This window comes from Anolis sagrei, chromosome Y (assembly GCF_037176765.1).
Source record: "Anolis sagrei isolate rAnoSag1 chromosome Y, rAnoSag1.mat, whole genome shotgun sequence".
In the NCBI taxonomy this organism is placed as follows: domain Eukaryota; kingdom Metazoa; phylum Chordata; class Lepidosauria; order Squamata; family Dactyloidae; genus Anolis; species Anolis sagrei.
Window position 1 is genome coordinate 75,798,174 of NC_090035.1, and position 27,408 is coordinate 75,825,581.

At 43.1% G+C, this 27,408-nt stretch overlaps 1 protein-coding gene across 1 annotated transcript; it reads right to left on the reverse strand.

Moving 5' to 3' along the window:
• Positions 1-277: 277 nt before the first annotated feature.
• Positions 278-26,919, reverse strand: LOC132782141 (serine--tRNA ligase, mitochondrial). Its single transcript, XM_067462142.1, has 16 exons — positions 26,635-26,919; positions 23,175-23,270; positions 22,831-22,860; positions 20,767-20,907; positions 18,888-18,942; positions 16,268-16,331; positions 12,675-12,780; positions 11,085-11,132; positions 7,803-7,911; positions 6,899-6,944; positions 5,161-5,248; positions 4,146-4,258; positions 3,859-3,952; positions 2,424-2,516; positions 2,257-2,322; positions 278-716 (listed from the first exon to the last, which is right to left on the reverse strand). Exons 1-16 carry the CDS (start codon positions 26,899-26,901, stop codon positions 600-602), a joined length of 1,533 nt encoding a protein of 510 aa, XP_067318243.1. The 5' UTR covers positions 26,902-26,919; the 3' UTR covers positions 278-599.
• Between the last annotated feature and the right edge of the window lie 489 nt (positions 26,920-27,408).

Consider the following 27,408-nt stretch of genomic DNA (forward strand, 5'->3'; position numbering starts at 1 on the left):
AGAAAATACTGTGTTTCCTGATGGTGACCCTTCTGATACCCCTTCGCGACCCCTCCAGGGGTCCTGACCCCCAGGTTGAGAAAGGTGCTGTAGTTGAAAGTATGTTTTATGTTTCCTTTGGAGAAGATTAAAGGGAAAGAAGCAGTACAGGTTCAGTGACTGGACCCAGAAATCGACTGAAGCACATTTTAAGGCACACTGCTTTGAATTTTGATTGTCTAACCTTATCTCTCCATTCAGCCAGAGAAGAAGAGTGCCTAAATCAATAAAATGAATGTGATTTTCCACCTGCGGTCTTTATTATGTCAACAACCTGCTTTCCCCACTTCATTAAGGGTCGGTTTATGGGCAGAGGTCAATCGGTGAAAGGTGAATAGGTCAAAGTGTGACCAGAGGTCAACAATGGATGGACAGGAGGCAGAACCCAACTGATAGGGGATCACGAGAGATCTCACATTTAGTCCCATCTCAGATTTGATCCCATCCTCCCCACCGTGTTGTATTTCCACACAAAACAATATGACACAGCCCTTTCGAAACCCTCCTGGAATTGACTTGAGAAACGCCTCACTTTCTAGAGCGATCCTACAGCTTGTGGGTCAATGTTTTTTAGGCTGGTTTGGGCCAATGTATTTCAACGGAGCGTAACTGGGCTTGCTGATCACCTCCATGCCCATCAGCGGCTGTAGGGCCTTTGGCACTCGAACACTTCCATCCTGGGATGGGGAGGAGAGAAAAACAGAGCAGGGTCAGGATATTATGGAGGCTCAGTATCTGTTTATCTGTGTGCATAATAAAAGGCAAAATATCTATCTATTTATGTTTACATGTATTTTTTAAGACGGCTCCCAGATACAGAGAGCCCTGTGAACTGACAATGGATCAGTTGGCACACAAACCCATGATGACCAACTTTAATGAATGGCAGAGTTTGGGGAACACTGACAGAGGATGATGGGAACTGTAGTTCACCCATATCAAGAGAGCCCTGTGAGCTCCACTGAAAATGGATCAGGACCACACTCAGCACACAAACCCATCATGGCCAACTTTAATGAATGGAAGGGTTTCGGGGACACTGACAGAGGATGATGGGAATTGTAGTTCACCCACATCAAGAGAGTCTTGTAACTTCCACTGACAATGGATCAGGACCACACTCAGCACACAAACCCATCATGGCCAACTTTAATAAATCGCAGGATTTCAGGGACAATGACAGAGGATGATGGGAGTTGTAGTTCACCCACATCATGAGAGCCGTGTCAGCTCCACTGACAATGGATCAAGACCATACTCAGCACAGAAACCCATCATGGCCAATTTTAATAAATGGCAGGGTGTCAGGGACAATGACAGAGGATGATGGGAGTTGTAGTTCACCCACATCATGAGAGCCGTGTCAGCTCCACTGACAATGGATCAAGACCACACTCAGCACAGAAACCCATCATGGCCAACTTTAATAAATGGCAGGGTTTCAGGGACAATGACAGAGGATGATGAGAGTTGTAGTTCACCCACATCAAGAGAGCCTTGTGACCTCCACTGACAATGGATCAGGACCACATTCAGCACACGAACCCATCATGGCCAACTTTAATGAATGGCAGGGTTTCGGGGACACTGACAGAGGATGATGAGAGTTGTAGTTCACCCGCATCATGAGAGCCGTGTCAGCTCCACTGACAATGGATCAGGACCACATTCAGCACACGAACCCATCATGGCCAACTTTAATGAATGGCAGGGTTTCAGGGACACTGACAGGGGATGATGGGAGTTGTAGTTCACCCACGTTGAGAGAATACTGAGAACCTCACCGGTGATGGATCAGGACCAGACTTGGCACACAGACCCATCTTGACCAGCTTTAAATACCGACAAGAATTCAGGGGGTATTGACTCAGGATAGTGGGAGTTGTAGTCCATCCATGACCGAAGGCTCATGTGTATCTTACATCCAGACAACCATATTGCATTTTCTAATGGGATCAATAGTGGGAGTTGTAGTCCACCCATGGCCGAAAGCCCATGTGTATCTTACATCCAGACAATCATATTGCATTTTGTAATGGGATCATTAATTAAGCCCTAAACCAAACAATGACTGTTTGAAATAAATAGCATTACAAGATATCTAACTCTGGCATCGCTGGGTACCTAAGTTTGTGCAATAAAACACATAATCAATAACATCTCTCTTGTCTGAATTCCACAATATCATGTTAGCCAAAATGAAATACCGACACAAACCTGGCATTGGTTGGACTCTATGATGGCAATGAGCATCCTGGGAATGGCACAGGCTGTGCCATTGACCTGCCGAGGAAGAAAAGGTAGTGGGAGAGGTCAGAGATGGCCAAGACACTCACGCACCCCTGTCCAACCTTCCCCTTCCCCCTATTTCTGGCTGAGCTTACCGTATGCGCATAGCTCATCCGCCCTTCCTGGTTGTAGTACATGATGTTCAAGCGACGGCTCTGGTAGTCTGTGCAGTTGGAAGTGCTGGAGATCTGGCAAAGTTTGGGATAGAGGAAATAAGAATAAAAGAAAATCTCTGAATGCTGACCAAACCCACGAGCATTGCTCTGCCCAGGGTCTTCCAATTCTGTCTTCTGGCCTTTGTCCCAAAGTGTCCTCCTTTCCCATGTCTGACGGAGAGCGGAAGAGCCAGGCCCAGCTCCATCATGCCTCAGGAGGGAAGAGAAGGCAAATTCGCAGGACTTCATGCACTCCCACTGCGAGTCCTCTTTCCTTATGTTTTGCTCCTTATTTGGACGGTGAGCGCAAGGGCAGGGAACTGTGAACTAGAAGGAGAGGTAAAAAGGAAGGAAGGAAGGAAGGAAGGAAAAAGGGAGGGAGAGAGGGAAGGAAAGAAGGAAAGAGAAGGAAATAGGGAGGGAGGGAGGGAGGGAGGGAGGGAGGGAGGGAGGGAGGGAGGGAGGGAGGGAGGAAGAAAGAAAGAAAGAAAAGAAAGAAGGAAAGAGGAAGGAGAGTGAAAGAAAGAGAGGGAAGGACGGAGGGAGGGAAGGAAAGAAGGAAAAGGGGATGAAGAAGAAAGAAAGAAAGAAAGAAAGAAAGACAGAAAGAAGGCAGGAGGGAGGGAGGGAGGGAGGGAGGGAGGGAGGGAGGGAGGGAGGGAGGGAATGAAGGAAGGAAGGAAGGAAGGAAGGAAGGAAGGAAGGAAGGAAAAAGAGATGAAGGGAAAGAAAGAAAGAAAGACAGACAGACAGACAGACAGCCAACCAGCAGGAAGGAAGGAAGAAAAGAAAGAAAAAGAAAAAGGGATGAAGGGAAAGAAAGAAAGAAAGAAAGAAAGAAAGAAAGAAAGAAAGAAAGAAATACAGCAGGCAGGCAGGCAGGCAGGCAGGCAGGCAGGCAGGCAGGCAGGCAGGCAGGCAGGCAGGCAGGCAGGAAGGAAGGAAGGAAGGAAGGAAGGAAGGAAGGAAGAGGGAGGGAGGGAAGGAAGGAAGGAAGGAAGGAAGGAAGGAAGGAAGGAAGGAAGGAAGGAAGGAAAGGAGAGAAAAAGAGAGGGAGGGAGGGAGGGAGGGAAGGAAGGAAGGAAAGAAAAAGGGATGACGGGAAAGAAAGAAAGACAGCAGGAAGGAAGGAAGGAAGGAAGGAAGGAAGGAAGGAAGGAAGGAAGGAAAGAAAGAAAGAAAGCAGGCAGGCAGGCAGGCAGGCAAGAGAGAAAGAAAGAAAGAAAGAGAGAATGAAAGAAGGGGGAGGGAAGGAAGGAAGGAAAGAAAGAAGGAAGGAGAGAGAAAGAAAAGAGAGGGAGGGAGAGATGGAAGGAAAGAACTTCCACAAGGAAATGCATGTTCTGCTCTAAGCCTGGTAGACTGGCCCCCTCACCTCTCCATACTTTCCCCGTCCAGGCATCCAGGCCTCAATGTCGAATTTCCTGTAGGCAGGAAGGCCCAGTTCCTGGGTGGGCATGTCAAGGACCCTGGCAATAAAGAGAACACGGATCAGGCATGGGTGGGGTGGCCATGTTGGCTTGGGATTCTGGGAGTTGGGCATTCCATGTGTTTTGGAATTTCTAACCCATGCCTTAGGGTCACCATAAGTTGGGGAAAAAAATTGAAAAATGGCCAGCATGGATCCTATAAGTAACACTGGGAAAAAGCATGGAGCCTCACTTGAAGTGTAGCCCCAGTTCAGAGAAGATCTCTTTCTGCAGTGTAAGGAATTCCTCCAGCAAGGCTGCGCTCTCCAAGCCTGTCTCGTTGGCCGTTACCCCGAACATTTCCACCTGGATGGCAAGAGAGAAAGGGGTCCATTAGTCACAATGATAGGGGTGCATGCACCTGTGGAGCAAAAGCCTTAATCCCTCTTCAATGCACAAAATCACAGGTCCAATACGCCAAATTTGAATACTGGTGGGATTGGAGGGAGGATTGATTTTGTCATTTGGGAGTTGTAGTTGCTGGGATTTATAGTTCACCTACAATCTAAGAGCATTCTGAACTCCACCAACGATGGGATTGAACCCAGCTTAGAACACAAAACTCCCACAACCAAGAGAAAATATTGGAAGGGTTTGGTGGGCATTGACCTTGAATTTTGGAGTTGTAGTTCACCTACATCCAGAGAGCACTGTGGACTCAAACAATGATGGATCTGGAGCAAACTTGGCACAAATATTCCATATGCCCAAATGTGAACACTGGTGGACTATGGGGAAGATAGTCTTGACATTTGGGTGTTGTTGTTGCTGGGATTTATAGATAGAATTGGCCCAATCTTCCCACACAGAACCCCAATGACCAACAGAAAATACTGTGTTTTCTGATTATTTTTGGCGACCCCTTTGACACCCCCTCGTGACCTCCCCCAGGGGTCCCGATCCTCAGGTTGAGAAGCACTGCATTAAGTGAAGCCCCTACAGAACTATGGAAAAACCATTTAGGAGAATTATAATTGAGATTGCACCAAACACGGCTTGCAAACTAAACATTCATTTGGAAGTGAGGGGAGGAAGCTTCATACCATAATAATAATAATAATAATAATAATAATAATAATAATAATAATATCCTTGTGCTGTGCTTTCAGCCATAGGATCTAAATGTCCTTTTCTTCCTCTCCATCTTGAAATGCATCCATATTCCCTTCCCTCACACCCACAACTCCTTCCATTTCACGGTGCTTTACCTTTGCAAACTGATGAACTCTGTACAGACCCCATGGATCCTTGCCTGTGTCTGTTTCGGCTCTGTAACATGTGCTGGAACACACTGTTCTGTCCAAGGGAAAAGGAGGTGTTTGTTAGCTGACAGTCAAGAGAGAGAAGGACTCTATAATTCCCATATAGGGCTTTCTTAGGGTCTTTCCACACAGCCCTATATCCCAGGATATTAAGACAGAAAATCCCACATTATCTGAGTGTGGACTCAGATTTTCTGCCTTGATATTCTGAGATACAGGGCTGTGTGGAAGAGCCCTGAGTGTGGACTCAGATAACCCAGTTCAATTCAAATATTGTGGGATTTTCTGCCTATTCTGGGATATAGGGTTGTGTGGAAGGGCCCTTGAACAAGAAGTGGTTTTGACAGTTTCTTCCTCTAAAATATAGCTAACAGCACCTAGTATTCATTGGCAATTTCCCATCAAAAGGCTAGTATAATAACACACAGCTCACCAAAATATAATAACGTGGCGAGAGTAGTAAGATTTTTAATTAACATTATTTACGGGGAAATAAATATATAAAATAAATCCCAAACGCTCGCTGCTCAGCCAAAATTATAACGCCATCAAAAGGAAGAGGGAGTATGGTTGCTGAATCAACCGTATATTTAAAAGTTAGGAACTGGGAACCCCTTGAACTGAGAGACTTAAAATGATTCTTCAAACGAATTCTGCTGCCACCATTTCCAATATTAATCAGGCTGAGGTAATAATGAGAGTTGTGTTCTGTAACACACACTGTGCCACTGTAGAGGCTACTGTGAAGCTGACTTTAATAATTCTTTGACCACAAAGGTATTCACACTGAGGCTGGTATAAGTTGATTAAAATAACAAGAATGTTTATTGAACAGGCTTGAATAATTCAGGTACAAATGCTTAATGGTTTCAGTAAAATACTGGCATAAAAAGCTTGTGGTTGTGTTAGAGTCAAAATATTAAAATCCTTAGGAATCGAACAGTCCACTAATGGGGTGCTGCTCCACAAAACAGTATTCTAACTATCTACTCAATAGCTATTCTGAATACTACACAAAAGACTGACCCAAACTTCTTCAAACCCAAACTCGCTCTGACTAACACCCACACTTCTTCTCTCTAACAGTTCCAAACTCCAACTGATTAAAACTGGGACTTCAAGCCCCAGTTTAAAAGACACTTTCCCCCCCTCTAGACCACTTAGGCTCCACCCCCATCTTTCTAACCAATCCTAGCCTTCTTATTTTCCCTCCAAGACTTGAAAACGCGCCCCGTCAAGGTAAACCTACATAAGATGGCTTCTCCCTGTCTCCCTTTTCTAAAATGGATGCTGTGGCATCACCAGGTCCACTCCCTTAGGCCTCAGGCAGCCAGCTAAGGTAAGGGATTCATTACAGCTAGCCAGGAGTGATCCTGTACTCTTTCAAAAATAGTATTTTTTCCTCTCCAAAAAAATATCGATTAGTACAACCTAAAGACTTTAAGAACTATCTTCCTCCCCATTGCCTTTCCTTTTTCATGTCTCATTTTAGGTTGGAAGCCTGTCATGATTTGACAGTCATACTCTTCCCTGGGCTTTGGGCTGGAGAGCAAGGCACTCTTCTTCTAATCTAAATAGATAAATAAGAACTATATCCCAATGAGGAGTGGTCATGAGCCGCTACAATGAGGAAGTGTGGACTAGCTCGTGATTCTATTGTTCTATCCACAAAGAGAATTCTTACCTGACTGGCATGTCTTTGAGATCCACCGCATGATCCATGAAGTACCCTGATGGGAACGAAAAAGGAGAAAGGAATTTGGCTAAGGAATAAGGGTTTATCTTTGACTGGATCCTCTCTGTTTCCATACAGACACTCAAACCACCCTTCCTCACCCTGCTACCCTTCCAATATGCTGGATTGCAACACTTATCATGTATTTTTGCCTAGAACAAGCATGGCAAAACCTCAGCCATCCAGATGTTTTGGATTTCAACTCCCACAATTCCTAGCAGCTGGTAGGAACACCTGGAGGACCGAAGTTTGCCCATGCTTGCTCTAGAACAATGTTTCTCATCCCTGGGGTTGGGACCCCTGGGATGGGGTCGCAAGGGGGTATTGGTAGGGTTGACAAAGACCATCAGAAAACACAGTATTTTTGTTGGTCATGGGGGTTCTGTGTGGGAACTTTGGCCCAATTCTATCATTGGTGGGGTTCAGAATGCTCTTTGATTGTAGGTGAACTATAAATTCCATCAACTACAACTCTCAAATGTCATGGTCTATTTTCCCCGAAACTCCATCGGTGTTCACATTTGGGCATATTGAGTATTTGTGCCGAGTTTGGTCCAGATTGATCACTGCTTGAGTCCACAGTGCACTCTGGATGTAAGTGAACTACAACTCCCAAACTCAAGGTCAATTCCCAGCAAAATAATGTTAATGGTATCCGCCCTGAGTCCCTTCGGGGAGATAGAGAGGAATATAAATAAAGTTTTATATTATTATTATTATTATTATTATTGGGGGTCATCACAACATGAGGAACTGTATTAAGGGCTCACGGCATTAGGAAGGTTGAGAAACCCTGACCTAGAGGTTCTCTTCCATGCACAAGCTACGACTTTCCCGTGAGGTAGGGCTGTACCTGCAATGCCAACCTCGGATGTCCCAGCCAGGCTCAGGTCTTCAAAACGGGATGGGTCTATGTTGTACAGCTGAGAGGAGCTGGCATCAGGAAGCATGCCACAGCCTTCCTGGTAAGAAGAGAAAGGACTTCATCCCTTGCAGTAAAACCAGCATTTTTACACATTTAAGAAATGGCAACACAATGTGCCCTTCACACGACACAAGCTTTAACTATGTGGTTGACATATTTTGCTGTTTCTAAAGTGTCAGATTCCCCAACAATTCCTAAGACAGCAGGAAATTGACTTAGAATCATAGAATCATAGAGTCAAAGAGTTGGAAGAGACCTTATGGGCCATCCAGTCCAATCCACTGCCAAGAAGCAGGAATATTGTATTCAAATCACTCCTGACTTATTTTTAAATTCTCTGTGTGGTGATGGGTAAAATGTTTATCTTAAATTTATTTATTTATTTATTTACCACACTTTTATCAGGAATATTTTATCAGGAATATGCCCTTTTCATCCCGAAGGCGACTCAGGGCGGCATACAGACTGGCAACAATTAGATGCTGAACACACATAAATACAGTGTTTAAAACAGGTTAAATCACAGGTTAAAATAAAATTCATATAAAAACAATTTAAAGCTATTAAAATCAATGACTTCTGGGTTCAAATCCATGTCCATTTGCATCGTTAAGCCGTTCCATATTTGTTCACAATACTGAGTTTATCTGGTTACAATGAGGTTCCAAAAGCTTGCTTGTAGAGACTCTTTTCCTAAAGGTCAGGGGGGAGAGGGCCAATCTAATATCCCCAGGAAGGGAGTTCCACAGCCGAGGGGCCACAACTGAGAAGGCCCTGTCCCTCGTCCCTGCCAAGCGCACCTGTGAGGCAGGCGGGATCGAGAGCAGGACTTCCCCAGATGATCTTAAATTCCTGGAAGGTTTGTAAAGGGAGACATGTTCGGATAGGTAAGTTGGGCCAGGTATTTTTGGGGCCAGGTTTGTAAGGGGAGACACGTTCGGATAGGTAAGTTTAGGGCAGTGATTCTCAACCTGGGGTCCCCAGATGTTTTAGTAAACTAGCTGGGATTTCTGAGAGTTGTAGGCCAAAAACATCTGGGGACCCCAGGTTGAGAACCACTGGTATAGGGCTTTATAGGCTAAAGCCAGCACTTTGAATTATTGGGTTGTTGTAGGTTTTTTCGGGCTCTATGGCCATCAGAAGAGCTGCAAGAGGCATTCTCTCCTGACGTTTCACCTGCATCTATGGCAAGCATCCTCAGAGGTAGTGAGGTCTGTTGGAATTAGGAAAAAGGGTTTATATATCTGTGGAATGACCAGGGTGGAACAAAGGACTCTTGTCTGCTGGAGCTAGGTGTGAATGGTTCAACTGACCAGCTTGATTAGCATATGATGGCCTGACATTGACTAGAGCAAACTTTTGTTGAGAGGTGATTAGATGTCCTTGTTTGTTTCCCCTCTGTTGTTTTGCTGTTGTGATTTTTAGAGTTTTTTAATACTGGTAGCCAGATTTTGTTCATTTTCATGGTCTCTTCCTTTCTTTTGAAATTGTCCACATGCTTGTGTATTTCAATGGCTTCTCTGTGTAGCCTGACATGGTGGTTGTGAGAATGGTCCAACATTTCTGTGTTCTCAAATAATATGCTGTGTCCAGGTTGGTTCATCAGGTGCTCTGCTATGGCTGATTTCTCTGGTTGGAGTAGTCTGCAGTACCTTTCATGTTCCTTGATTTGTGTCTGGGCAATGCTGCTGCGTTTGGTGGTCCCTATGTAGACTTGTCCACAGCTGCATGTTATATGGTAGACTCCTGCAGAGGTGAGAGGATCCCTCTTGTCCTTTGCTGAACGTAGCATTTGTTGGATTTTCTTTGTGGGTCTATAGATAATTTGTATGTTATGTTTCCTCATCAGCTTCCCTATGCGGTCAGTGGTTCCCTTGATGTATGGCACCATTAAAGCACCATTAAAGCCTTGGCAGACTGTGCAAAAAGAATCTGTGAACCCCACCTCCTCCAAGATGAACTGAACCACCTCAACTGGGCTCTCCAGGCCAATGGATACTCCACCTCAGACATCAGAAGAGCTGCAAGATTTCATGCCCTATAGAGAAGTTGGCTTTACACCAAGAAAGACTTTTGCTACAGTTGTATAATCACTGTGTAAACCAAGTTTGTAATTCATTATATACTGCTGTATGCCACACTATATAAAATTGTAAATTTGTTATTTGTTCAATATTGTATTATATTAGCTAAAAGAATATATTTACCTTTGTGTTTTGTGTACCACAACTTGTAGTGGATTTGTGCTTTTTAAGACTGAGAAAAAGCCACGAGAGTCAAGACAAAGACCCACCCAGAGGAAAAGTGTTCTTGCCATACATCAAAGGAACCACTGACCGCAGAGGGAAGCTCTTAGCAATATGTCCTCAAAATGCACTTTAATATTGATTTAGGATTGCCTGCGTGCCCTCATCTTTCTTTGAAAACCCTATCTTAGTTATATCCTACCTTGTTCATGCCCAGCATTATTTTTTAAATTTTAAATTATTACATTTGGCCCGGACATAGGTTTTTAAATACTTGTATGTTATTGTTTATTTCTTGTTTATGAGATTTATTTTAATTGTTTTGTATTGATTATTTTGTTACCCAATTTCCTCATGCGATGTTAATCCCTGTTGCCCGCTTGTAAACAAAAACTATGGCGCCGTGCGTGGGAGGAACCAAAATGCCAATTTCTCCAACGAGAGGCTTGGGGAAAGACCTGGGTTAATATTACACCACTTCCTGGAATGCCTTTTTAAAAAAAAGATAAATAATTAAAATTCTGAGGGGACAATGGGAGGAAACAAATCTCTGCAGGATGTCCCACAAAAACAAAGTTTTATAAATAATAATATTTTATAAATAATAAACCTTTTCAGTGTGTTTGATGATAGAATTAGAAAATGACACTGATAACCCAGGAACAAAAATTGTGTTACATAGTGTGTAATCAGTCCATAGGCTTTGTAAATGCCAAGAAAGTGCTAAGACGTAAGGCCACATAGCTCATGTCTTTCCCATTTGGGCTGCAAGGTTCATAGTTAGCAGGGATGCCCAAAAAGCTTGTACTTGTGCCTCTTGGGAAGTTTCTATCCACTGTCTATTGTGTGCACACTTTTGTGTGCACACAATAGACAGTGGATAGAAACTTCCCAAGAGGCACCCGTGTTATGCCCCAGAAGACTCCAGATTGCAAAGAGGGAGAAAAAGTGAAAGAGTACTCACAAACACAGCTCCTTTAAGCAGGTCTGGAACAGCCATTGGGATGAAGCCCTATAGGAAGAGTTTGACATCAGTACATTTATTTATTACTTATTTATGACATTTATATGCCGCCTTTTTCGCCACGAAGGGGACTCAGAGCGGCTTACAAGATATTATATATATATACACACACACACACACATACACACACACAAAATATATATTATGTTATTAGCATAATACAATATCAGTATTATATATTACTAGCCGTCCCTGCCATGCGCTGCTGTGGCCCACATGGGGGTTCTGTGTGAGAGGTTTGGCCCAATTCTATCGTTGGTGGGATTCAGAATGCTCTGTGATTGTAGGTGAACTATAAATCCCAGCAACTACAACTCCCGAATGTCAAGATTCTATTTTCCCCAAACTCTACCAGTGTTCACATTTAGGCATATTGAGTATTTGTACAACGTTTCGTCCAGATCCATAATTGTTTGACTCCATAGTGCTCTCTGAATGTAGGTGAACTACAATTCCAAAACTCAAGGTCAATACCCACCAAACCCTCCCAGTATTTTCTGTTGGTCGTGGGAGTTTCGTGTGCCAAGTTTGGTTCAATTCCATCGTTGGTGGAGTTCAGAATGCTCTTTGATTGTAGGTGAACTATAAATCCCAGCAACTACAACTCCCAAATGTCAAGATTCTATTTTCCCAAAACTCTACCAATGTTCACATTTGGGTATATTGAGTATTCGTGTAGAGTTTGGTCCAGATCCATCATTGTTTTAGTCCACAGTGATCTCTGGACGTAAGTGAACTACAACTACCAAACTCAAGGTCAATACCCACCAAACCCTTCCAGTATTTTCTGTTGGTCATGGGAGAACTGTGTGCCAAGTTTAGTTCAATTCCATCGTTGGTGGGGTTCAGAATGCTCTTTGATTGTAGGTGAACTATAATCCCAGCAACTACAACTCCCAAATGACAAAATCAAATTTTTTGAGTAAAGGACATACATGGGGTTACTAGGTGTCTTGTGTCCAAATTTGGTGTCAATTCCCCCAGTGGTTTTTGAGTTCTGTTAATCCCACAAACGAACATTACATTTTTATTTATATAGATTAGGAGCTGTTGATTATTGGGAAATGTAGCTCCAAATGCCCCTTGGACAGTCCTATCTTTTCATTTTAGACATGGTATTGTGCAAGATTTGTGTGCTCAGTATTACTAGGAGCCTTCAGTTAAACTGCTGAGCTGCTAAACTTGCTAACCTAAAGGTTGCAGGTTCGAATCCGGGGGTGGCATGAGCTCCCATTGTTAGCCCCAGCTTCTGCCAACCTAGCAGTTCGAAGACATGCAAATGTGAGCAGATCAATAGGTACCACTCTGGCGGGGAGGTAACAGCGCTCCATGCAGTCATGCTGGCCAAATGACCTTGGAGGTGTCTACGGACAACGCTGGCTCTTTGGCTTAGAAATGGAGTTGAGCACACAACTGGAAAACCTTTACATTTACAGTACTACTAAATCTAAAGGAACTGCCCCTTAATACGTAAGAGATTTCTAGTAGGAAAAGATGCTTTGTATAGTTGTTGTGCATCGTTGTCTGTACCTTTTTCATCAGCTTGTTGAGTGCAAATTGTACCAGGGCCTGTTGGAGAACGGCTCCGGCTCCACGGAGGTAGTACGACCGGTGACCTGAGACGTGTGACAAACGCCTGGAGAAGCAGAAGAAGGGGAGATATTCAGATGTTCTTGTGAGGTCTTCTGGAAGAGAACCTCAAGGGCAGGCTTGGGCAAACTTGGGCCCTCCAAGTGTTTTGGATTTCAACTCCCGCCATTCCGAACAGCCTCAGGCCCCTTCCTTTTCCTCCTCAGCCGCTTAAGCTGAGCCGCTATGTGTTTTGTGTGTGTTTATATTTGTGTATGTGTGTGTTTTTGCTTTTTAAGTTTTTTCCACTGTGTTTTTCAGTGTTTTTATGAGTGACTGTAGCCAAACCTTCCCTCCCTCTTTCTTTTCTTTCTTTCTCTTCTTCCTTCCCTCCCTCTTTCCTTCCTTCCCTCTTTTTCTTTTCCTTCCTCTTTCCCTTTTTCTTTCTTCCTTCTCTACCTGTTTCTTTCCTCCCTTCCTTTGCTCTTTGGTTCCATCCTTCCTTCTCTCTTTCCTTCCTTCCCTCCCTCCCTCTTTCTCTTTTTTGTTCCTTCTCTCCTTCCTTCCTTCTCTTTCCTTCCTTCTTTCACTTTTTTAAATTTCTTTCTCTTCTTCCTTCCTTCCTTCCTTCCCTCCCTCTCTCTTTCTCTCTTTTGTTCCTTCTCTCCTTCCTTCCCTCTCTTTCCTTCCTTTTTTCACTTTATTTCTTTCTCTCCTTCCTTCCCTCCCTCCCTCTTTTGTTCCTTCTCTCCTTCCTTCCCTCTCTTTCCTTCTTTCTTTCACTTTTTATTTTTCTCTCCTTCCTTCCCTCTTTCTCTCTTTTGTTCCTTCTCTCCTTCCTTCTTTCACTTTTTTATTTCTTTCTCTCCTTCCTTCCCTCCCTCTCTTTTTCCTTCCTTTTTTCACTTTTTTTATTTCTTTACTTCCTTCCTTCCCTCTTTCTCTTTTGTTCCTTCCCTCCCTCCTTCCTTCCCTCTCTTTCTTTCCTTTTTTCACTTTTTATTTCTTTCTCTCCTTCCTTCCTTCCCTCCCTCTTTATCTCTTTTGTTTCTTCTCTCCTTCCTTCCCTCTCTCTTTCCTTCCTTTTTACACTTTTTTATTTCTTTTTCTCCTTCCATCCTTCCTTCCTTCCCTTTCTCTCTTTTGTTCCTTCTCTCCTTCCTTTTCTCTCTTTCCTTCATTTTTTCACTTTTTTATTTCTTTTTCTCCTCCCTTTCCCCCTCCCTCTTTCTCTCTTTTGTTCCTTCCCTCCTTCCTTCCCTCTCTTTCCTTCCTTTTTTCACTTTTTATTTTTTTCTCCCCTTCCTTCCTTCCTTCCTTCCTTCCTTCCTTCCCTCCTTCCCTCCCTCTCTCTTTTGTTTCTTCTCTCCTTCCTTTCCTCTCTTTCCTTCCTTCTTTCACTTTTTTATTTCTTTCTCTCCTCCCTTCCTTCCCTCCCTCTTTCTCTCTTTTGTTCCTTCTCTCCTTCTCTCCATCTCTCTTTCCTTCCTTCTTTCATTTTTATTTCTTTCTCTCCTTCCTTCCTTCCTTCCCTCCCTCTTTCTTTCTTTTGTTCCTTCTCTCCTTCCTTCCCTCTCTTTCTTTCCTTCTTTCATTTTTTATTTCTTTCTCTCCTTCCTTCCTTCACTACATTTCTTTCCTTCTTTCCCTCTTTCTATCCCTCCTTCTCTCCTTCCTTCCTTCCTTCCTTCCTTCCTTCCTTCCTTCCTTCCCCCTCTCTGTGTATATGTGTTTTCTGTGTGTTTATATTTGTGTATGTGTGTTTGTGTACATATGTGGTTTTGCGCATGCATTGTAATGGGTTTTTATTTGCTTTTTTGGCTTTTTAAGTCCCTTCTGCTGTGTTTTTCAATGTTTTTATGAGTGACGGTCCCTCGTTCGCCTGATTGGTGTCTTGTGTCCACATTTGGTGTCAATTCGTTCAGTGGTTTTTGCGTTACGTTAATCCCACAAATGGACATTACATTTTTATTTATATAGATTTGCCAAATGCGAAAGAGTTGAATTGTTCTGGGAAACATCCAATGCCCAGGGCAAGAGGAAACTTTTTCTATGAGCGGTGACTCCTGTGTGCTTTGTCCTAGGCATTTTGTGAAATTAGGGAAGGAGGATAAAAAAGCTTTCGCAATGGGAAATGCCCAGGGGGTAAATTAATCATTTCAAAAACAAAATATAAAATATTTATTCCTGCTCTGGAAGGGAAAGAGACTCACAATCAGCTAATGGGTACGTGCAGAATCTGGAATTACCAGGCAGTGATATCGGTGGATTGTTTTGCCAATGTACACTTTCACTTATGATGGAGTATGGTGGAGGCTCTTTCTTTGGAAGCTTTCAAAGAGCCTGGATGGCCATCTGTCAGGGGTGCTTTGAATGCAATTTTCCTGCTTCTTGGCAGGGGATTGGACTGGATGGCCCATGAGGTCTCTTCCAACTCTATGATTCGATGACCCAATGTAGTTACTAATTTATGATGATCACAGGATTTTCTTGGCAAGTGAATATTCAAATATATTTTTATGCCAGTAGATGGTGCTCCTGCTTCGTATTTTCTCTCTCTGCAATGTATCATGGGCCCTACAGTTCCTTTTCAGAATACTGGACAAAATACTAGAGTGGGATAAGAGACGTAAAGAGCTTTGTTTTTGGGTTGCTGCAAGTTTTTCAGGCTGTATAGCCATGTTCCGGAAGCATTCTCTCCTGACGTTTCACCCACATCTATGGCAGGCATCCTCAGAGATTGTGAGGTTTCTTGGAGACAAGGAAAATGGGGTGTATATATTTATTTATTTCGTGTATTTCTACCCCGCCCTTCTCAACCCCCAAGGGGGGACTCAGGGCGGCTTACAAGGCACAATTCGATGCCAGCATAAACATAACAATGGATAAAACATGTAAACAGCAATTATAACAATTAAGACAGTCAGTATATCAGGGTGCGAGAAAGAACTCTTGTCTGTTGGAGGTAGGTGTGAATGTTTCAATTGGCCACCTTGATTAGCATGTAATGGTGTGACTTTCAAGGTGTGACTTCGTATTGCCTGTGGGCATCCCGTGTTGAGAAGTGATTAGCTGTTCTTCACTGTTTCTTGTCTGGAGCTCCCCTGTCTTTATTTACTGTTATGATTTTAGATTTTTTAATACTGGTAGCCTAATTTTGTTCATTGTCATGGTTTCTTCCTTTCTGTTGAAAGGAATTTGTCCAGTAAGAAGTCACACCTTGAAAACTGCTGGACCATTAAATGCTAATCAAGGTGACCAATTAAAACATTCACACCCACCGCCAACAGACAAGAGTTCTTTTTCCCACCCTGGACAATCATTCCACAGATATATAAACCTCACTTGGCTAGTTTCCAACAGACCTCACAACCTCTGAAGATGCCTGTTATAGATGCAGGTGAAATGTCAGGAGAGAATGCTTCTGGAATATGGCCATATAGCTAAAAAAAACTTACAGTAACCCAGAGATTCCAACCATGAAAGCCTTCAACAACAGTTTTGTTTTTCATTAGCAATCCTCCATTATCATGACAATAGCCTCTACTACCAACCTTTGCCTTATGATTCCCAGCTCTTCTCCAAGTTCCAGGTGGCCTTTCACCTCAAAGTCAAATACTGTTTTAAAAAACAGAATAGAGATACGAGAAACAATGAAACGAAGAAAGAAGAAAAGAAAACCTATCCACTGGGTTGTTGTAGGTTTTTCCGGGCTATATGGCCATGTTCTAGAAGCATTCTCTCCTGACGTTTCACCTGCATCTATGGCAAGCATCCTCAGAGGTAGTGAGGTCTGTTGGAACTAGGAAAATGGGTTTATATATCTATGGAAAGACCAGGGTGGGACAAAGGACTCTTGTCTGCTGGAGCTAGGTGTGAATGTTTCAAGAGTCTGTTAGAACAGACCTCACTACCTCTGAGGATGCTTGCCATAGATGCAGGCGAAACACCACGAGAAAATGCCTCTAGAACATGGCCATATAGCCCGGAAAAACCTACAACAACCCAATGATTCCAGCCATGAAAGCCTTCAACAATACATAAAACCTATCCAGCTGTTAAAGGAGAGGTAAGTGGATCTAGCAGACCAAAATATTCTGTTTCCTGTGCAAGGAGGCTTCATGTGAGCCTGGGGGCTGCAAAATGTAGCATCAGGTGTCAGACTCTGAATGATCTTGGAGTTTCAATCAAGCTCACAACAATAAAACGCTGGAGACAATTGTTTTCGTACTTCTTTCCACAATCCTACAAAGACAGTTCTAAAGTTTCCTTGCTCAAACTTCCTGTATATATCAGTCCCAACTCCCATCCGCCCCCTAGTGGTCAAACTCTGTGCCCACAGTCCGTAAACTTCCATTTCAATTTCCCTCACAAAATTATTATTATTATTATTATTATTATTATTATTAAACTTTATTTATACCCCACCACCATCTCCCCAAGCGGACTCAGGGCAGTTTACAAAAGGCCACGCCCATCACTACAGAACACATTATTAAACAAAATCACAACAGTGGGTTGTTGTAGGTTTTTCCGGGCTATATGGCCATGTTCCAGAGGCATTTTCTCCTGACGTTTCGCCTGCATCTATGGCAAGCATCCTCAGAGGTAGTGAGGTCTGTTGGAAGTAGGAAAATGGGTTTATATATCTGTGGAATGACCAGGTTGGGACAAAGGACTCTTGTCTGCTGGAGCTAGGTGTGAATGTTTCAGCTGCGTTTGGTGGTCCCTATGTAGACTTGTCCACCTCTGCAGGAGTCTACCGTATACCATGCAGCTGTGGACAAGTCTACATAGGGACCATCAAACGCAGCATTGCCCAAACATGAACCAAGGAAGATGAAAGGCACTGCAGACTAACTCAACCAGAGAAATCAGCCATAGCAGAGCACCTGATGAACCAGCCTGGACACAGCATATTATCTGAGAACACAGAAATGCTGGACCACTCTCACAACCACCATGTCAGACTACACAGAGAAGCCAGTGAAATCCACAAGCGTGTGGACAATTTCAACAGAAAGGAGGAGACCATGAAAATGAACAAAATCTGGCTACCAGTATTAAAAAAACTCTAAAATCACAACAACAAAACAACAGAGAGTAAACAATCAGGCACATCTAATCACCTCAACAAAAGATTCCCACAGGCACTGCCAAGCCATCAAATGCTAATTAAGGTGGTCAGTTCAAACATTCACACCTAGCTCCAGCAGACAAGAGTCCTTTGTCGCACCCTGGTCATTCCACAGATATATAAACCCATTTTCCTAGTTCCAACAGACCTCACTACCTCTGAGGATGCTTGCCATAGATTCAGGCGAAACGTCAGGAGAAAATGCCTCTAGAATATGGCCATATAGCCCGGAAAAACCTACAACAACCCAGTGATTCCAGCCATGAAAGCCTTCGACAATACACAAAAACACAACAAAATTAAAAATACAATAACATAAACTACAGAACCAATATAAATAAACGGTGCAACAATATAAACTCAGAACATTAAACACTAAAATGATCTCAATGGGCAGGGCCAGTTTCAAAGATTAAAAATTTAAAACCACTGGGTGATAGGCCAATGTAATATATCTGGACAGGGGATCCGGGGATAAGGCAAAATTTAATTACACATACCAGAAAATAACGTGCTTCTGAGGGCATTTTATGCAGTGTTTGGTCAGGAGTTAACATACATTCAGTCACTGAAGGCACATTGGAACAGCCAAGTTTTTAGGCTCCTCCTAAAGACTGCCAGGGTGGGGGCTTTCCTACGATATCTGGGGAGCGAATTCCAGAGTTGAGGGGCCACTACAGAGAAGGCCCTCTCCCTCGTGTCCACAAGTTGTGCTTGCGATGGGGGTGGGAGCGAGAGAAGGGCCTCTCCAGAAGATCGAAGAGGTTGTGTGGGTTCATGGACGGAAATGCGGTTGCGCAGACAAAATACTACCTTCCCCAACTGTACCCAGTCTCCCTCACTCCCCTTCTTTATGGCAGAGAACCAAAGCAGCCAGTCCCAGGCTGATACAACGATCCTGACATCAAGCCTGCTTGCAATCCACAGGCTCCCCACTGCATTAAAATCAAGGCAAACTCCACAGCAACCAGGGAAGAAAGTCTGGCAGCCTTGTCCTCACCCTCTGCAAAGCCAGCATCCTCTTTTGTATTTCTCACCTGGTTTTGATCCAACTGTCTCCACCACCTTTGCTTGGGACTCATCTCCAATTGGCTGCAGGTAAAGAACACAAAAAGAGGGCAAATTATTCCTATTAATAATAATACTATTAATAATAATATATTATTTTATATTATATGTAATATTACTAATAATATTGCAATATAAGGGTATAGTACAATATAGTAATTTATAATACTGATGTTATGCTATGCTAATAATATAATATATTGTATATACATATGATATATTGTATATACATATGATATTTATAATATTAAAATGTAATACGATATAATAATATGATATTATAATTATATATTTTATGTTACATGTAATATTACTAATAATATTACAATACAATGGTATAGTACAATATAGTAATATATAATACTGATATTGTGCTATACTAATAATATAATATATTGTATGCATATATATCTTGTAAGCTGCTCTGAGTCCCCTTCAGGGTGAGAAGGGCGGCATATAAATGTCATAAATAAATAAATAGGTTGGAAGAAGCTGGGGCTGACTGTGGGAGCTCATTCCACTCCTCGGATTCGAACCTGCGATCTTTCGGTCAACAAGTTCAGCAGCTCAGCGCTTTAACTCACTGGGCCACTGGTTGCTAATAATACTATATTATCTCTTAACATATTATAATGTATTATTGTTTAATATATTATTATTAATATTTGAACCTGCGACCTTTCAGTTGCTAATACTATATTATCTCATATTATAATATATTATTGTTTAATATATTATTGTTAATATTTGAACCTGCGACCTTTCAGTTGCTAATAATACTGTATTATCTCGTAATATATTGTAGTATATTATTGTTTAATATATTATTATTAATATTTGAACCTGCAACCTTTCGGTTGCTAATAATACTATATTATCTCATATATTATTAATAATATACTACTTTATGAGAAGGAAGGCATATAAATGTTGTAAATAAATAAATTCTGGGTTTGGAAAGTACAACTCACAGATTTATTTTACAACTGTAAGACACACATAAAATTACACAAGCCAACAAGTATTTCTCATCAGATATAATTTTAGGTCATTCTTATAGTTTTTTTGTGCTGAATTCAGATATGTGTTTATTTTTTTCTCTATCACGTGTAATTTTTGCAATGAGGCTAATCAAATAATTAATGCATTTACACACTGATATCAACAGAATCTAATTGATATCAGTGCATAAATGTAGTAATTATTCAATTAGCCTCATTGCAAAAACTACATATGATAGAGAAAAAATAAACACATCTGAATTCAATGCAAAAAAACTCTATAAGAATGACCTAAAATTATACCGGATGAAAAATATTTTTTAGCTTGTGTTGCACTATGATGTGAAATGTGCAGATTTTATAGTAGTCAGCTGTAATGTACCATTCATCATATTTTAAAAAGTTGACATGATGGAAAAAAAATAAAGACATATTTAAAATAAGCATAAAATTTGATTTAAACTGTGCTACAAAAAATGATTTTGTTGATTTGTGTTATTTTTCTATGAAATTTCTTCAACTATTAAAAAAATAAATCCAAACTAATGTTATAATTAAAAGACAGGCCTAGGACTCAATGCATCTGAAGAAGTAGACTTAAGTCTATGAAAGCTTATGTACCAACTTCTTTTTCCTCAATTAGTCTTGAAGTGCCTGCAAGATCCCTTTGCATACTTAGCCAGACTAATATGGTTATGGCTTTTAATTCAATGGAGGAAGTATTCTCAAGTAAAGGCGTGCTTCAAGATTTTCCGGGCCATATCCCTAAGGTTTTAGGATGCCTCCCCCATTCTGAGCCCTCCAATCTTCCAAGTTCGATGCTGCATCTCTGTATGAGTGTCTTTACCACATCAGGATGGGTCCTGTTGGGCAGCCGGAGGGCAAGCAGGTAATATTTTTCATCCAGTTCAATCTCCTCCTGACGCAAGGCATTGAGACGAAGGCGGAGATCCCGCCCTTGCTTTCGCAAGGCATTGTAAAGAGGGAGCTGGGTAGAAAGAGAGGAGAAATACCATCAGAATCTTGCCTGCTTGGATTGAAGAAGAGAGCTCTGGTTCAAAGTGTTTAACAACAGCCTAAAAAAGGAAAGTAACTCTTGAGGGAAAGAGTTTACAAAGAACAGCAACAAAAAAGCCCACTCTACAGTTCAGATATGTGGATGACACTTTCACCATTTGGAACCATGGAGAAGAAGAACTCAACAGGTTCCTGGACCATCTGAACAGCATCCACCCAAACATCCAGTTCACCATGGAAAAAGAAAATGAAGGAAGACTGCCTTTTCTAGATGTCCTACTTAGCCGCAAACCAGATCAACAATTGGGTCACACCGTTTACAGAAAACCCACACACACACAGATAGATATCTACATAAAAACTCCAACCTTTATCCAAGTCAAAAAAGAAGCACCATTAAAGCCTTGGCAGACCGTGCAAAAAGAATCTGTGAACCCCACCTTCTCCAAGATGAACTGAACCACCTCAACTGGGCTCTACAGGCCAATGGACACTCCACCTCGGACATCAGAAGAGCTGCAAAACCGAGAACAAGCCACGAGAGTCAAGACGAAGATCCACCCAGAGGAAAAGTGTTCTTGCCATACATCAAGGGAACCATGACCGCAGAGGGAAGCTGATGAAGAAACACAACATACAAACTATCTACAAACCCACCAAGAAAATCCAACAAATGCTACGTTCAGCAAAGGACAAGAGGGATCCTCTCACCTCTGCAGGAGTCTGCCGTATACCATGCAGCTGTGGACAAGTCTACGTAGGGGCCACCAAACGCAGCAGCATTGCCCAGACACGAATCAAGGAACATGGAAGGCACTGTAGACTACTTCAACCAGAGAAGTCAGCCATAGCAGAGCACCTGATGAACCAGCCTGGACACGGGATATTATTCGAGAACACAGTAATGCTGGACCACTCTCACAACCACCATGTCAGACTACACAGACAAGCCATTGAAATCCACAAGCATGTGGACAATTTCAACAGAAAGGAGGAAACTATGAAAATGAACAAAATCTGGCTACCAGTATTAAAAAGCTCTAAAATTACAACAGCAAAACAACAGTGAGGAAACAATCAGGGACATCTAATCACCTCTCAACAAAAGATTACCCCAGGCACCAACAAGCCACACCAAACAACTGCCAGGCCATTAAATGCTAATCAAGGTGGTCAGTTGAAACATTCACACCTAGCTCCAGCAGACAAGAGTTCTTTGTCCCACCCTGGTCATTCCACAGATATATAAACCCATTTTCCTAGTTCCAACAGACTTCGCTACCTCTGAGGATGCTTGCCATAGATGCAGGTGAAATGTCAGGAGAGAATGCCTCTAGAACATGGCCATATAGCCCGGAAAAACCTACAACAACCCAGTGATTCTGGCCATTGCCTTCGACAATAAACCACTTTCCTCATTGTATATCTAAGTACTAGTTGATTTGGAAAGAGAGCAAGAGGGTTTTTAGTCCTTTTTCTGGGCTTCCCAAAGACAGTTGATTGGACACCATGGGAAATAAGATGCTGGACTGAATAGGTTTTTGGTAAAGCTGGGAAAACATGCTTTTTGTTTATTTGGGATCAGAACTACTAGAATCTCCAAGAAGCATAGCCACTGAAGTCCCAAAAGAGAGCACTGATCTTTGCCCTGATCGAATAAGGCTGCTTCTTGGATTCTTATATACACAAAGAAATAGCATAACTCATCCCCATCTATCTCTGCCATAACAAATTACATTTATTTTCAGCTTTAAGTCTATAAATCAGGATAGCAATCATGCAGCCTGTCAGTTGTTGCTAAACTACAACTTCCTGGAGCCATTGAAACAAAAGAATGCCAGAAGCTGCAATGCAATATATGTAGAACCATAGGAAAGAAAGGATATGTCCTTACTGATTGCAAAGTTTTGCTCTCTTGACTTTTCTGGAAGAAAGGAAGAAGACAAAGCAGTAAGTTACAAAGAAGACAAAAAAGTAAGTTACAATTTATTTATTTCAAATCTAAAATAATGTAACAATTGCTATTACGGTAATCATGTAGCACACAATTCCAAACACAACATAAATTCAGGTGGGCAATTCTCATGTTTGAAACAAAATCTAAACTATGCAGTCTCAAGAAAGGGAGGTTCATTCAGTATATATATATATATATATATATATATAGTTACAGCTTTTTGCCAACAGTGACAATCTCTCACGGATTGCTCCATGACAGTCGCTGTCTCGTGAGCTTACCACAAGATTCCGCACATTTTCAGCAACTCTGTTTTTTTCAGCTTCAACTGTTACAATCTCCTCTTGCACTTCAACCAGTTTCTGCCAAACAGCGAGCTGGTAAGCAACAGAATGAAAGGAATTACAAAATGACATCCCAACTCTAGATTTGTAAGATTAGAAAAAGCAAATAGCAGCATGTGTCCTCTTACATGAAACTAGGCAAAGGTAAAGGTTTTCCCTTGACATTAAGTCTAGTCGTGTCCAACTCTCGGGTGTGGTGCGCATCTCCATTTCTAAGCTGAAGAGCCGGCATTGTCCATAGACACCTCCAAGGTCATGTGGCCAGCATGACTGCATGGAGCGCCGTTACCTTCCTGCTGGAGCAGTACCTATTGATCTACTCACATTTGCATGTTTTCGAACTGCTAGGTTGGCAGAAGCTGGGGCTGACAGCGGAAGCTCACACCGCTTCCCAGATTTGAACCTGCAACCTTTCGGTCAACAGGTTCAGCAGCTCAGCGCTTTAACCCACTGCGGGCTCCTTAAAAACATTACATCTCTATAAATAAACATGTAATGTTTTGTTTGTGGGATTAACAAAACTCACTGCACCACCAGGGGCTCCCACACATGAAACTAGTACACCTAAATAAGTAAGTCACACCAGAAGCAACTTGCAGTTTCTCAAGTTGCTCCTGACACAGAATAAATAAATAAATAAATAAAGCAATAGAAGAGGAATCAGTTTCATGTGCTTGGATCATTTTCTAAAAGGCTTCAGACATTGGGAACTGGGAGTTGTACTTTTACAAGCCACCAAATAGGAGGGACAGCTAATACTTCAGAGGACAGGATCCAAATTAAAAACAACCTTAACAGATTAGCGAGCTGCATGGCCAAAACTAACAAAGTAAATTTCAACAAGGAGAAATGTAGGACACTTCACTTAGGCAGAAAAAATGAAATGCAAATGTACTGAATGGGTGACGCCTGGCTTGGCAACAGTACATCTGAAAAAGATCTTGGAGTCAGGCCTGTAGCCCGGAGGGGGGGGGGGGTTAGGGGTTCAAGCCCCCCCCCCCCAAATTTTTCAGGTTAAAAAAAACTGGTTTACTCATGAATTTTAACTGGTTAACCAAATCCCCATGCTATGTCTATGAGAAGCAAAAAATTAAGAGTCCCTCCAGAACTGCAAGCACTATCTCAAGCAAATATTGACAATTTATTCACACTGTCATTACTTGCAGCAATAGCCGATGTAGCGAAGCAACCAAGTTGGGTGTGTGTGTGTTGAATGCTCTCATTAAGGAGGCCAGACTTGGTGGAGGTGGTTGACAGGGGCGGAGCTGCAGGCTATTGAAGGCTGCTCTGCTCCTGCTGTGCTCTTTGCTTCAGCATGAGCTAGGAAACAGGTTTCAACCCCCCCCCCCCGCAAAATTTTCAACCCCCCCATTTTCAACCCCTCCTGAAAAAATTTTTTCACTCTTACATTACTTCACTGTTATCCTGTCCCACCTAGAATCATAAAATCATAGAGTTGGAAGAGACCTCATAGGCCATCCAGTCCAACCCCATTCTGCCAAGAAGCAGAAAAATTGCATTCAAAGCACCCCTGACAGATGGCCATCCAGCCTCTGTTTAAAAGCCTCCAAAGAAGGAGCCTCCACCACACTCCAGGGCAGAGAGTTCCACTGCTGAACGGTTCTCACAGTCAGGAAGTTCTTCCTAATGTTCAGATGGAATCTCCTTTCTTGTAGTTTGAAGCCAGCTGTGGGCAGCTCTTGCTCACTTATTTGAAAAGTCAGTTCATTTTAGATTTCTCTGTGGCTCACAGATTAGGATAGCATGTACTGTCTTGTAAGACAATCCCCTATTTTAAGACAATTCCCGTCCTAGTCTCCAGGGAAGCAGAAAACAAGCTTGCTCCCTCCTCCCCGTGGCTTCCTCTCACGTATTTATACATGGCTATCATATCTCCTCTCAGCCTTCTCTCCTTCAGGCTAAACATGCCCAGATCCTGAACAGGACCGGGCCCAGGACGGAACCCTGCTGGTGGCACTTTGCTCATCCCTTCTTTCCAGGATGAAGAGGAAGCATTGGGGAGAATCACCCTCTGGGTTTGTCCATTTAACCTATTAGAGATCCACCTAACCATAGTTTTACCTAGCCCACATTGGACTAGTTTGTTTGCCAGAAGGTCATGGGGAGTCATGCGGGACCTGGTCGAAGGCCTTACTGAAGTCCAGGTACATTACATTACTTCACTCAATGTGCTATTGAGCCCCCGGTGGCGCAGTGGGTTAAACCCCTGTGCCGGCAGGTTGCAGGTTCGAATCCGGGGAGAGGCAGATGAGCTTCCTCTATCAGCTCCAGCTCCTCATGCGGGGACATGAGAGAAGCCTCCCACAAGGATGATAAAAACATCAAATCATCCAGGCGTCCCCTGGGCAACGTCCTTGCAAACAGCCAATTCTCTCACACTAGGAGTCACTCCTGACACGACAAAAAAAAAAACCTCAATGCGCTGCCTCACACATGTGTTCCCTTTTCTAATTCAGAGCTGCATTGCGCAACCAACGTAGCGCTACCAGCACTGGGTCCCAGCTATCATACTTTTGCCTGGAACTCATTGCCTCCGAGTCTGTGGCATCTCCTTCCTTGGAGCCATTTAAACAGAGGCTGGATGATCATCTGCCGAGGGTGCTTTGATTGTGCTCTTCCTGCATGGCATGAGCTTATTACTATTATTATTATTATTATGTGTTCCTTTTTCTAACTCAGAGCTGCATTGCGCAACCAACATAGCGCTACCAGCACTAGGTCCCAGCTATCATACTTTTCCCTGGAACTCATTGCCTCAGAGTCTGGTGGCACCTCCTTCCTTGGAGCCTTTTAAACAGAGGCTGGATGATCATCTGCCGAGGGTGCTTTGATTGTGCTCTTCCTGCATGGCAGAAGGGGGTTGGAGCTTGAGCCTTCTTATGATAGCCATGTATAAATATGTGAGAGGAAGCCACAGGGAGGAGGGAGCAAGCTTGTTTTCTACTTCCTTGGAGACTAGGATGCGGAACAATGGCTTCACACTACAAGAGAGGAGATTCCATCTGAACATGAGGAAGAACTTCCTGACTGTGAGAGCCGTTCAGCAGTGGAACTCTCTGCCCCGGAATGTGGTGGAGGCTCCTTCTTTGGAAGCTTTTAAACAGAAGCTGGATGGCCATCTGTCAGGGGTGATTTGAATGCAATATTCCTGCTTCTTGGCAGGGGGTTGGACTGGATGGCCCATGAGGTCTCTTCCAACTCTTTGATTCTATGATTCTCTGCCAAAGAGGGCTGGTGCCTCGGCAAACTACAACTCTCAGTGAAGGGGACAGATCCCAAAGTATTGAGCCATGCCAAAGTGGTATCAAACCGCATTAATCCTACAATGTGGAACCCCCGCCCCCCCCCCCCCCGAGCAAAGGCCAGAGCAGTTTACAATCTGGCGGAGGTGCTGTGCCCGGAGGGGCCCTTTGCGGCTCTCCAGCTCCCTCTCAGCCGCCTCCAGCCGCACTTTGAGCGCCTCCACGTCGATCTGCGGCCTCGCCGTCCACCCGTCCTTCGCGTGGTCGTAGAGGCGGCTCTTCGCTCCAGCCGAGGCGGCGCGGCTCCATTTGGGGGCCCTCCGGAGCCACGAGCAACGCCCCCAACACAGCGCTAGGCCGCGGCTCCCCAGGCCCCGGTAGAGCCCCACGGGCGCCGCCATTTTGGCCTCTCACGTGACTCGGCTGAGCCCGACCAATGGCAAAGCGTTCTAACGCCAAGCTTCGTCCGCCTCAGCTCCGTTTGGTTGCCATGGAGACCACAGGCTCTGGTCTAGAGATGGTGGGACAGGCCTCATAGGACTGTTTGGAATATTCAATTACAAATTTAATAATAATAATAATAATAATAATAATAATAATAATAATAATTGTTATGACTCACAATGGAACCCTGAAGAAGGAGACAGAAGACGGCCTGATTCTTGCAGCGCAGGACCAAGCCATCCAAACCAATGCCATTAAGGCCAGGATCGAAAAATCAGCGGTTGACCCAAAATGCAGACTGTGCAAGGAAGCAGATGAAACCATGGACCATCTCCTCCGCTGTTGCAAGAAAATCACACAGACGGACTACAAACAGAGGCACAACTCTGTGGCCCAGATGATTCACTGGAACTTATGTCACAAGGACCACCTGCCAGCAGTAAAGAATTGGTGGGATCATAAAC

Excerpts from the sequence above, each read along its gene's own strand:
- LOC132782141 (XM_067462142.1), bottom strand. The coding sequence starts at position 26,901 with ATGGCGGCGCCCGTGGGGCTCTACCGGGGCCTGGGGAGCCGCGGCCTA. Across the intron at positions 20,908-22,830 it reads AGAGCAAAACTTTGCAATCA|CTCCCTCTTTACAATGCCTT; the intron begins GTAAGGACATAT and ends CTTTCTACCCAG. Across the intron at positions 717-2,256 it reads TAGAGTCCAACCAATGCCAG|GATGGAAGTGTTCGAGTGCC; the intron begins GTTTGTGTCGGT and ends TCCCCATCCCAG.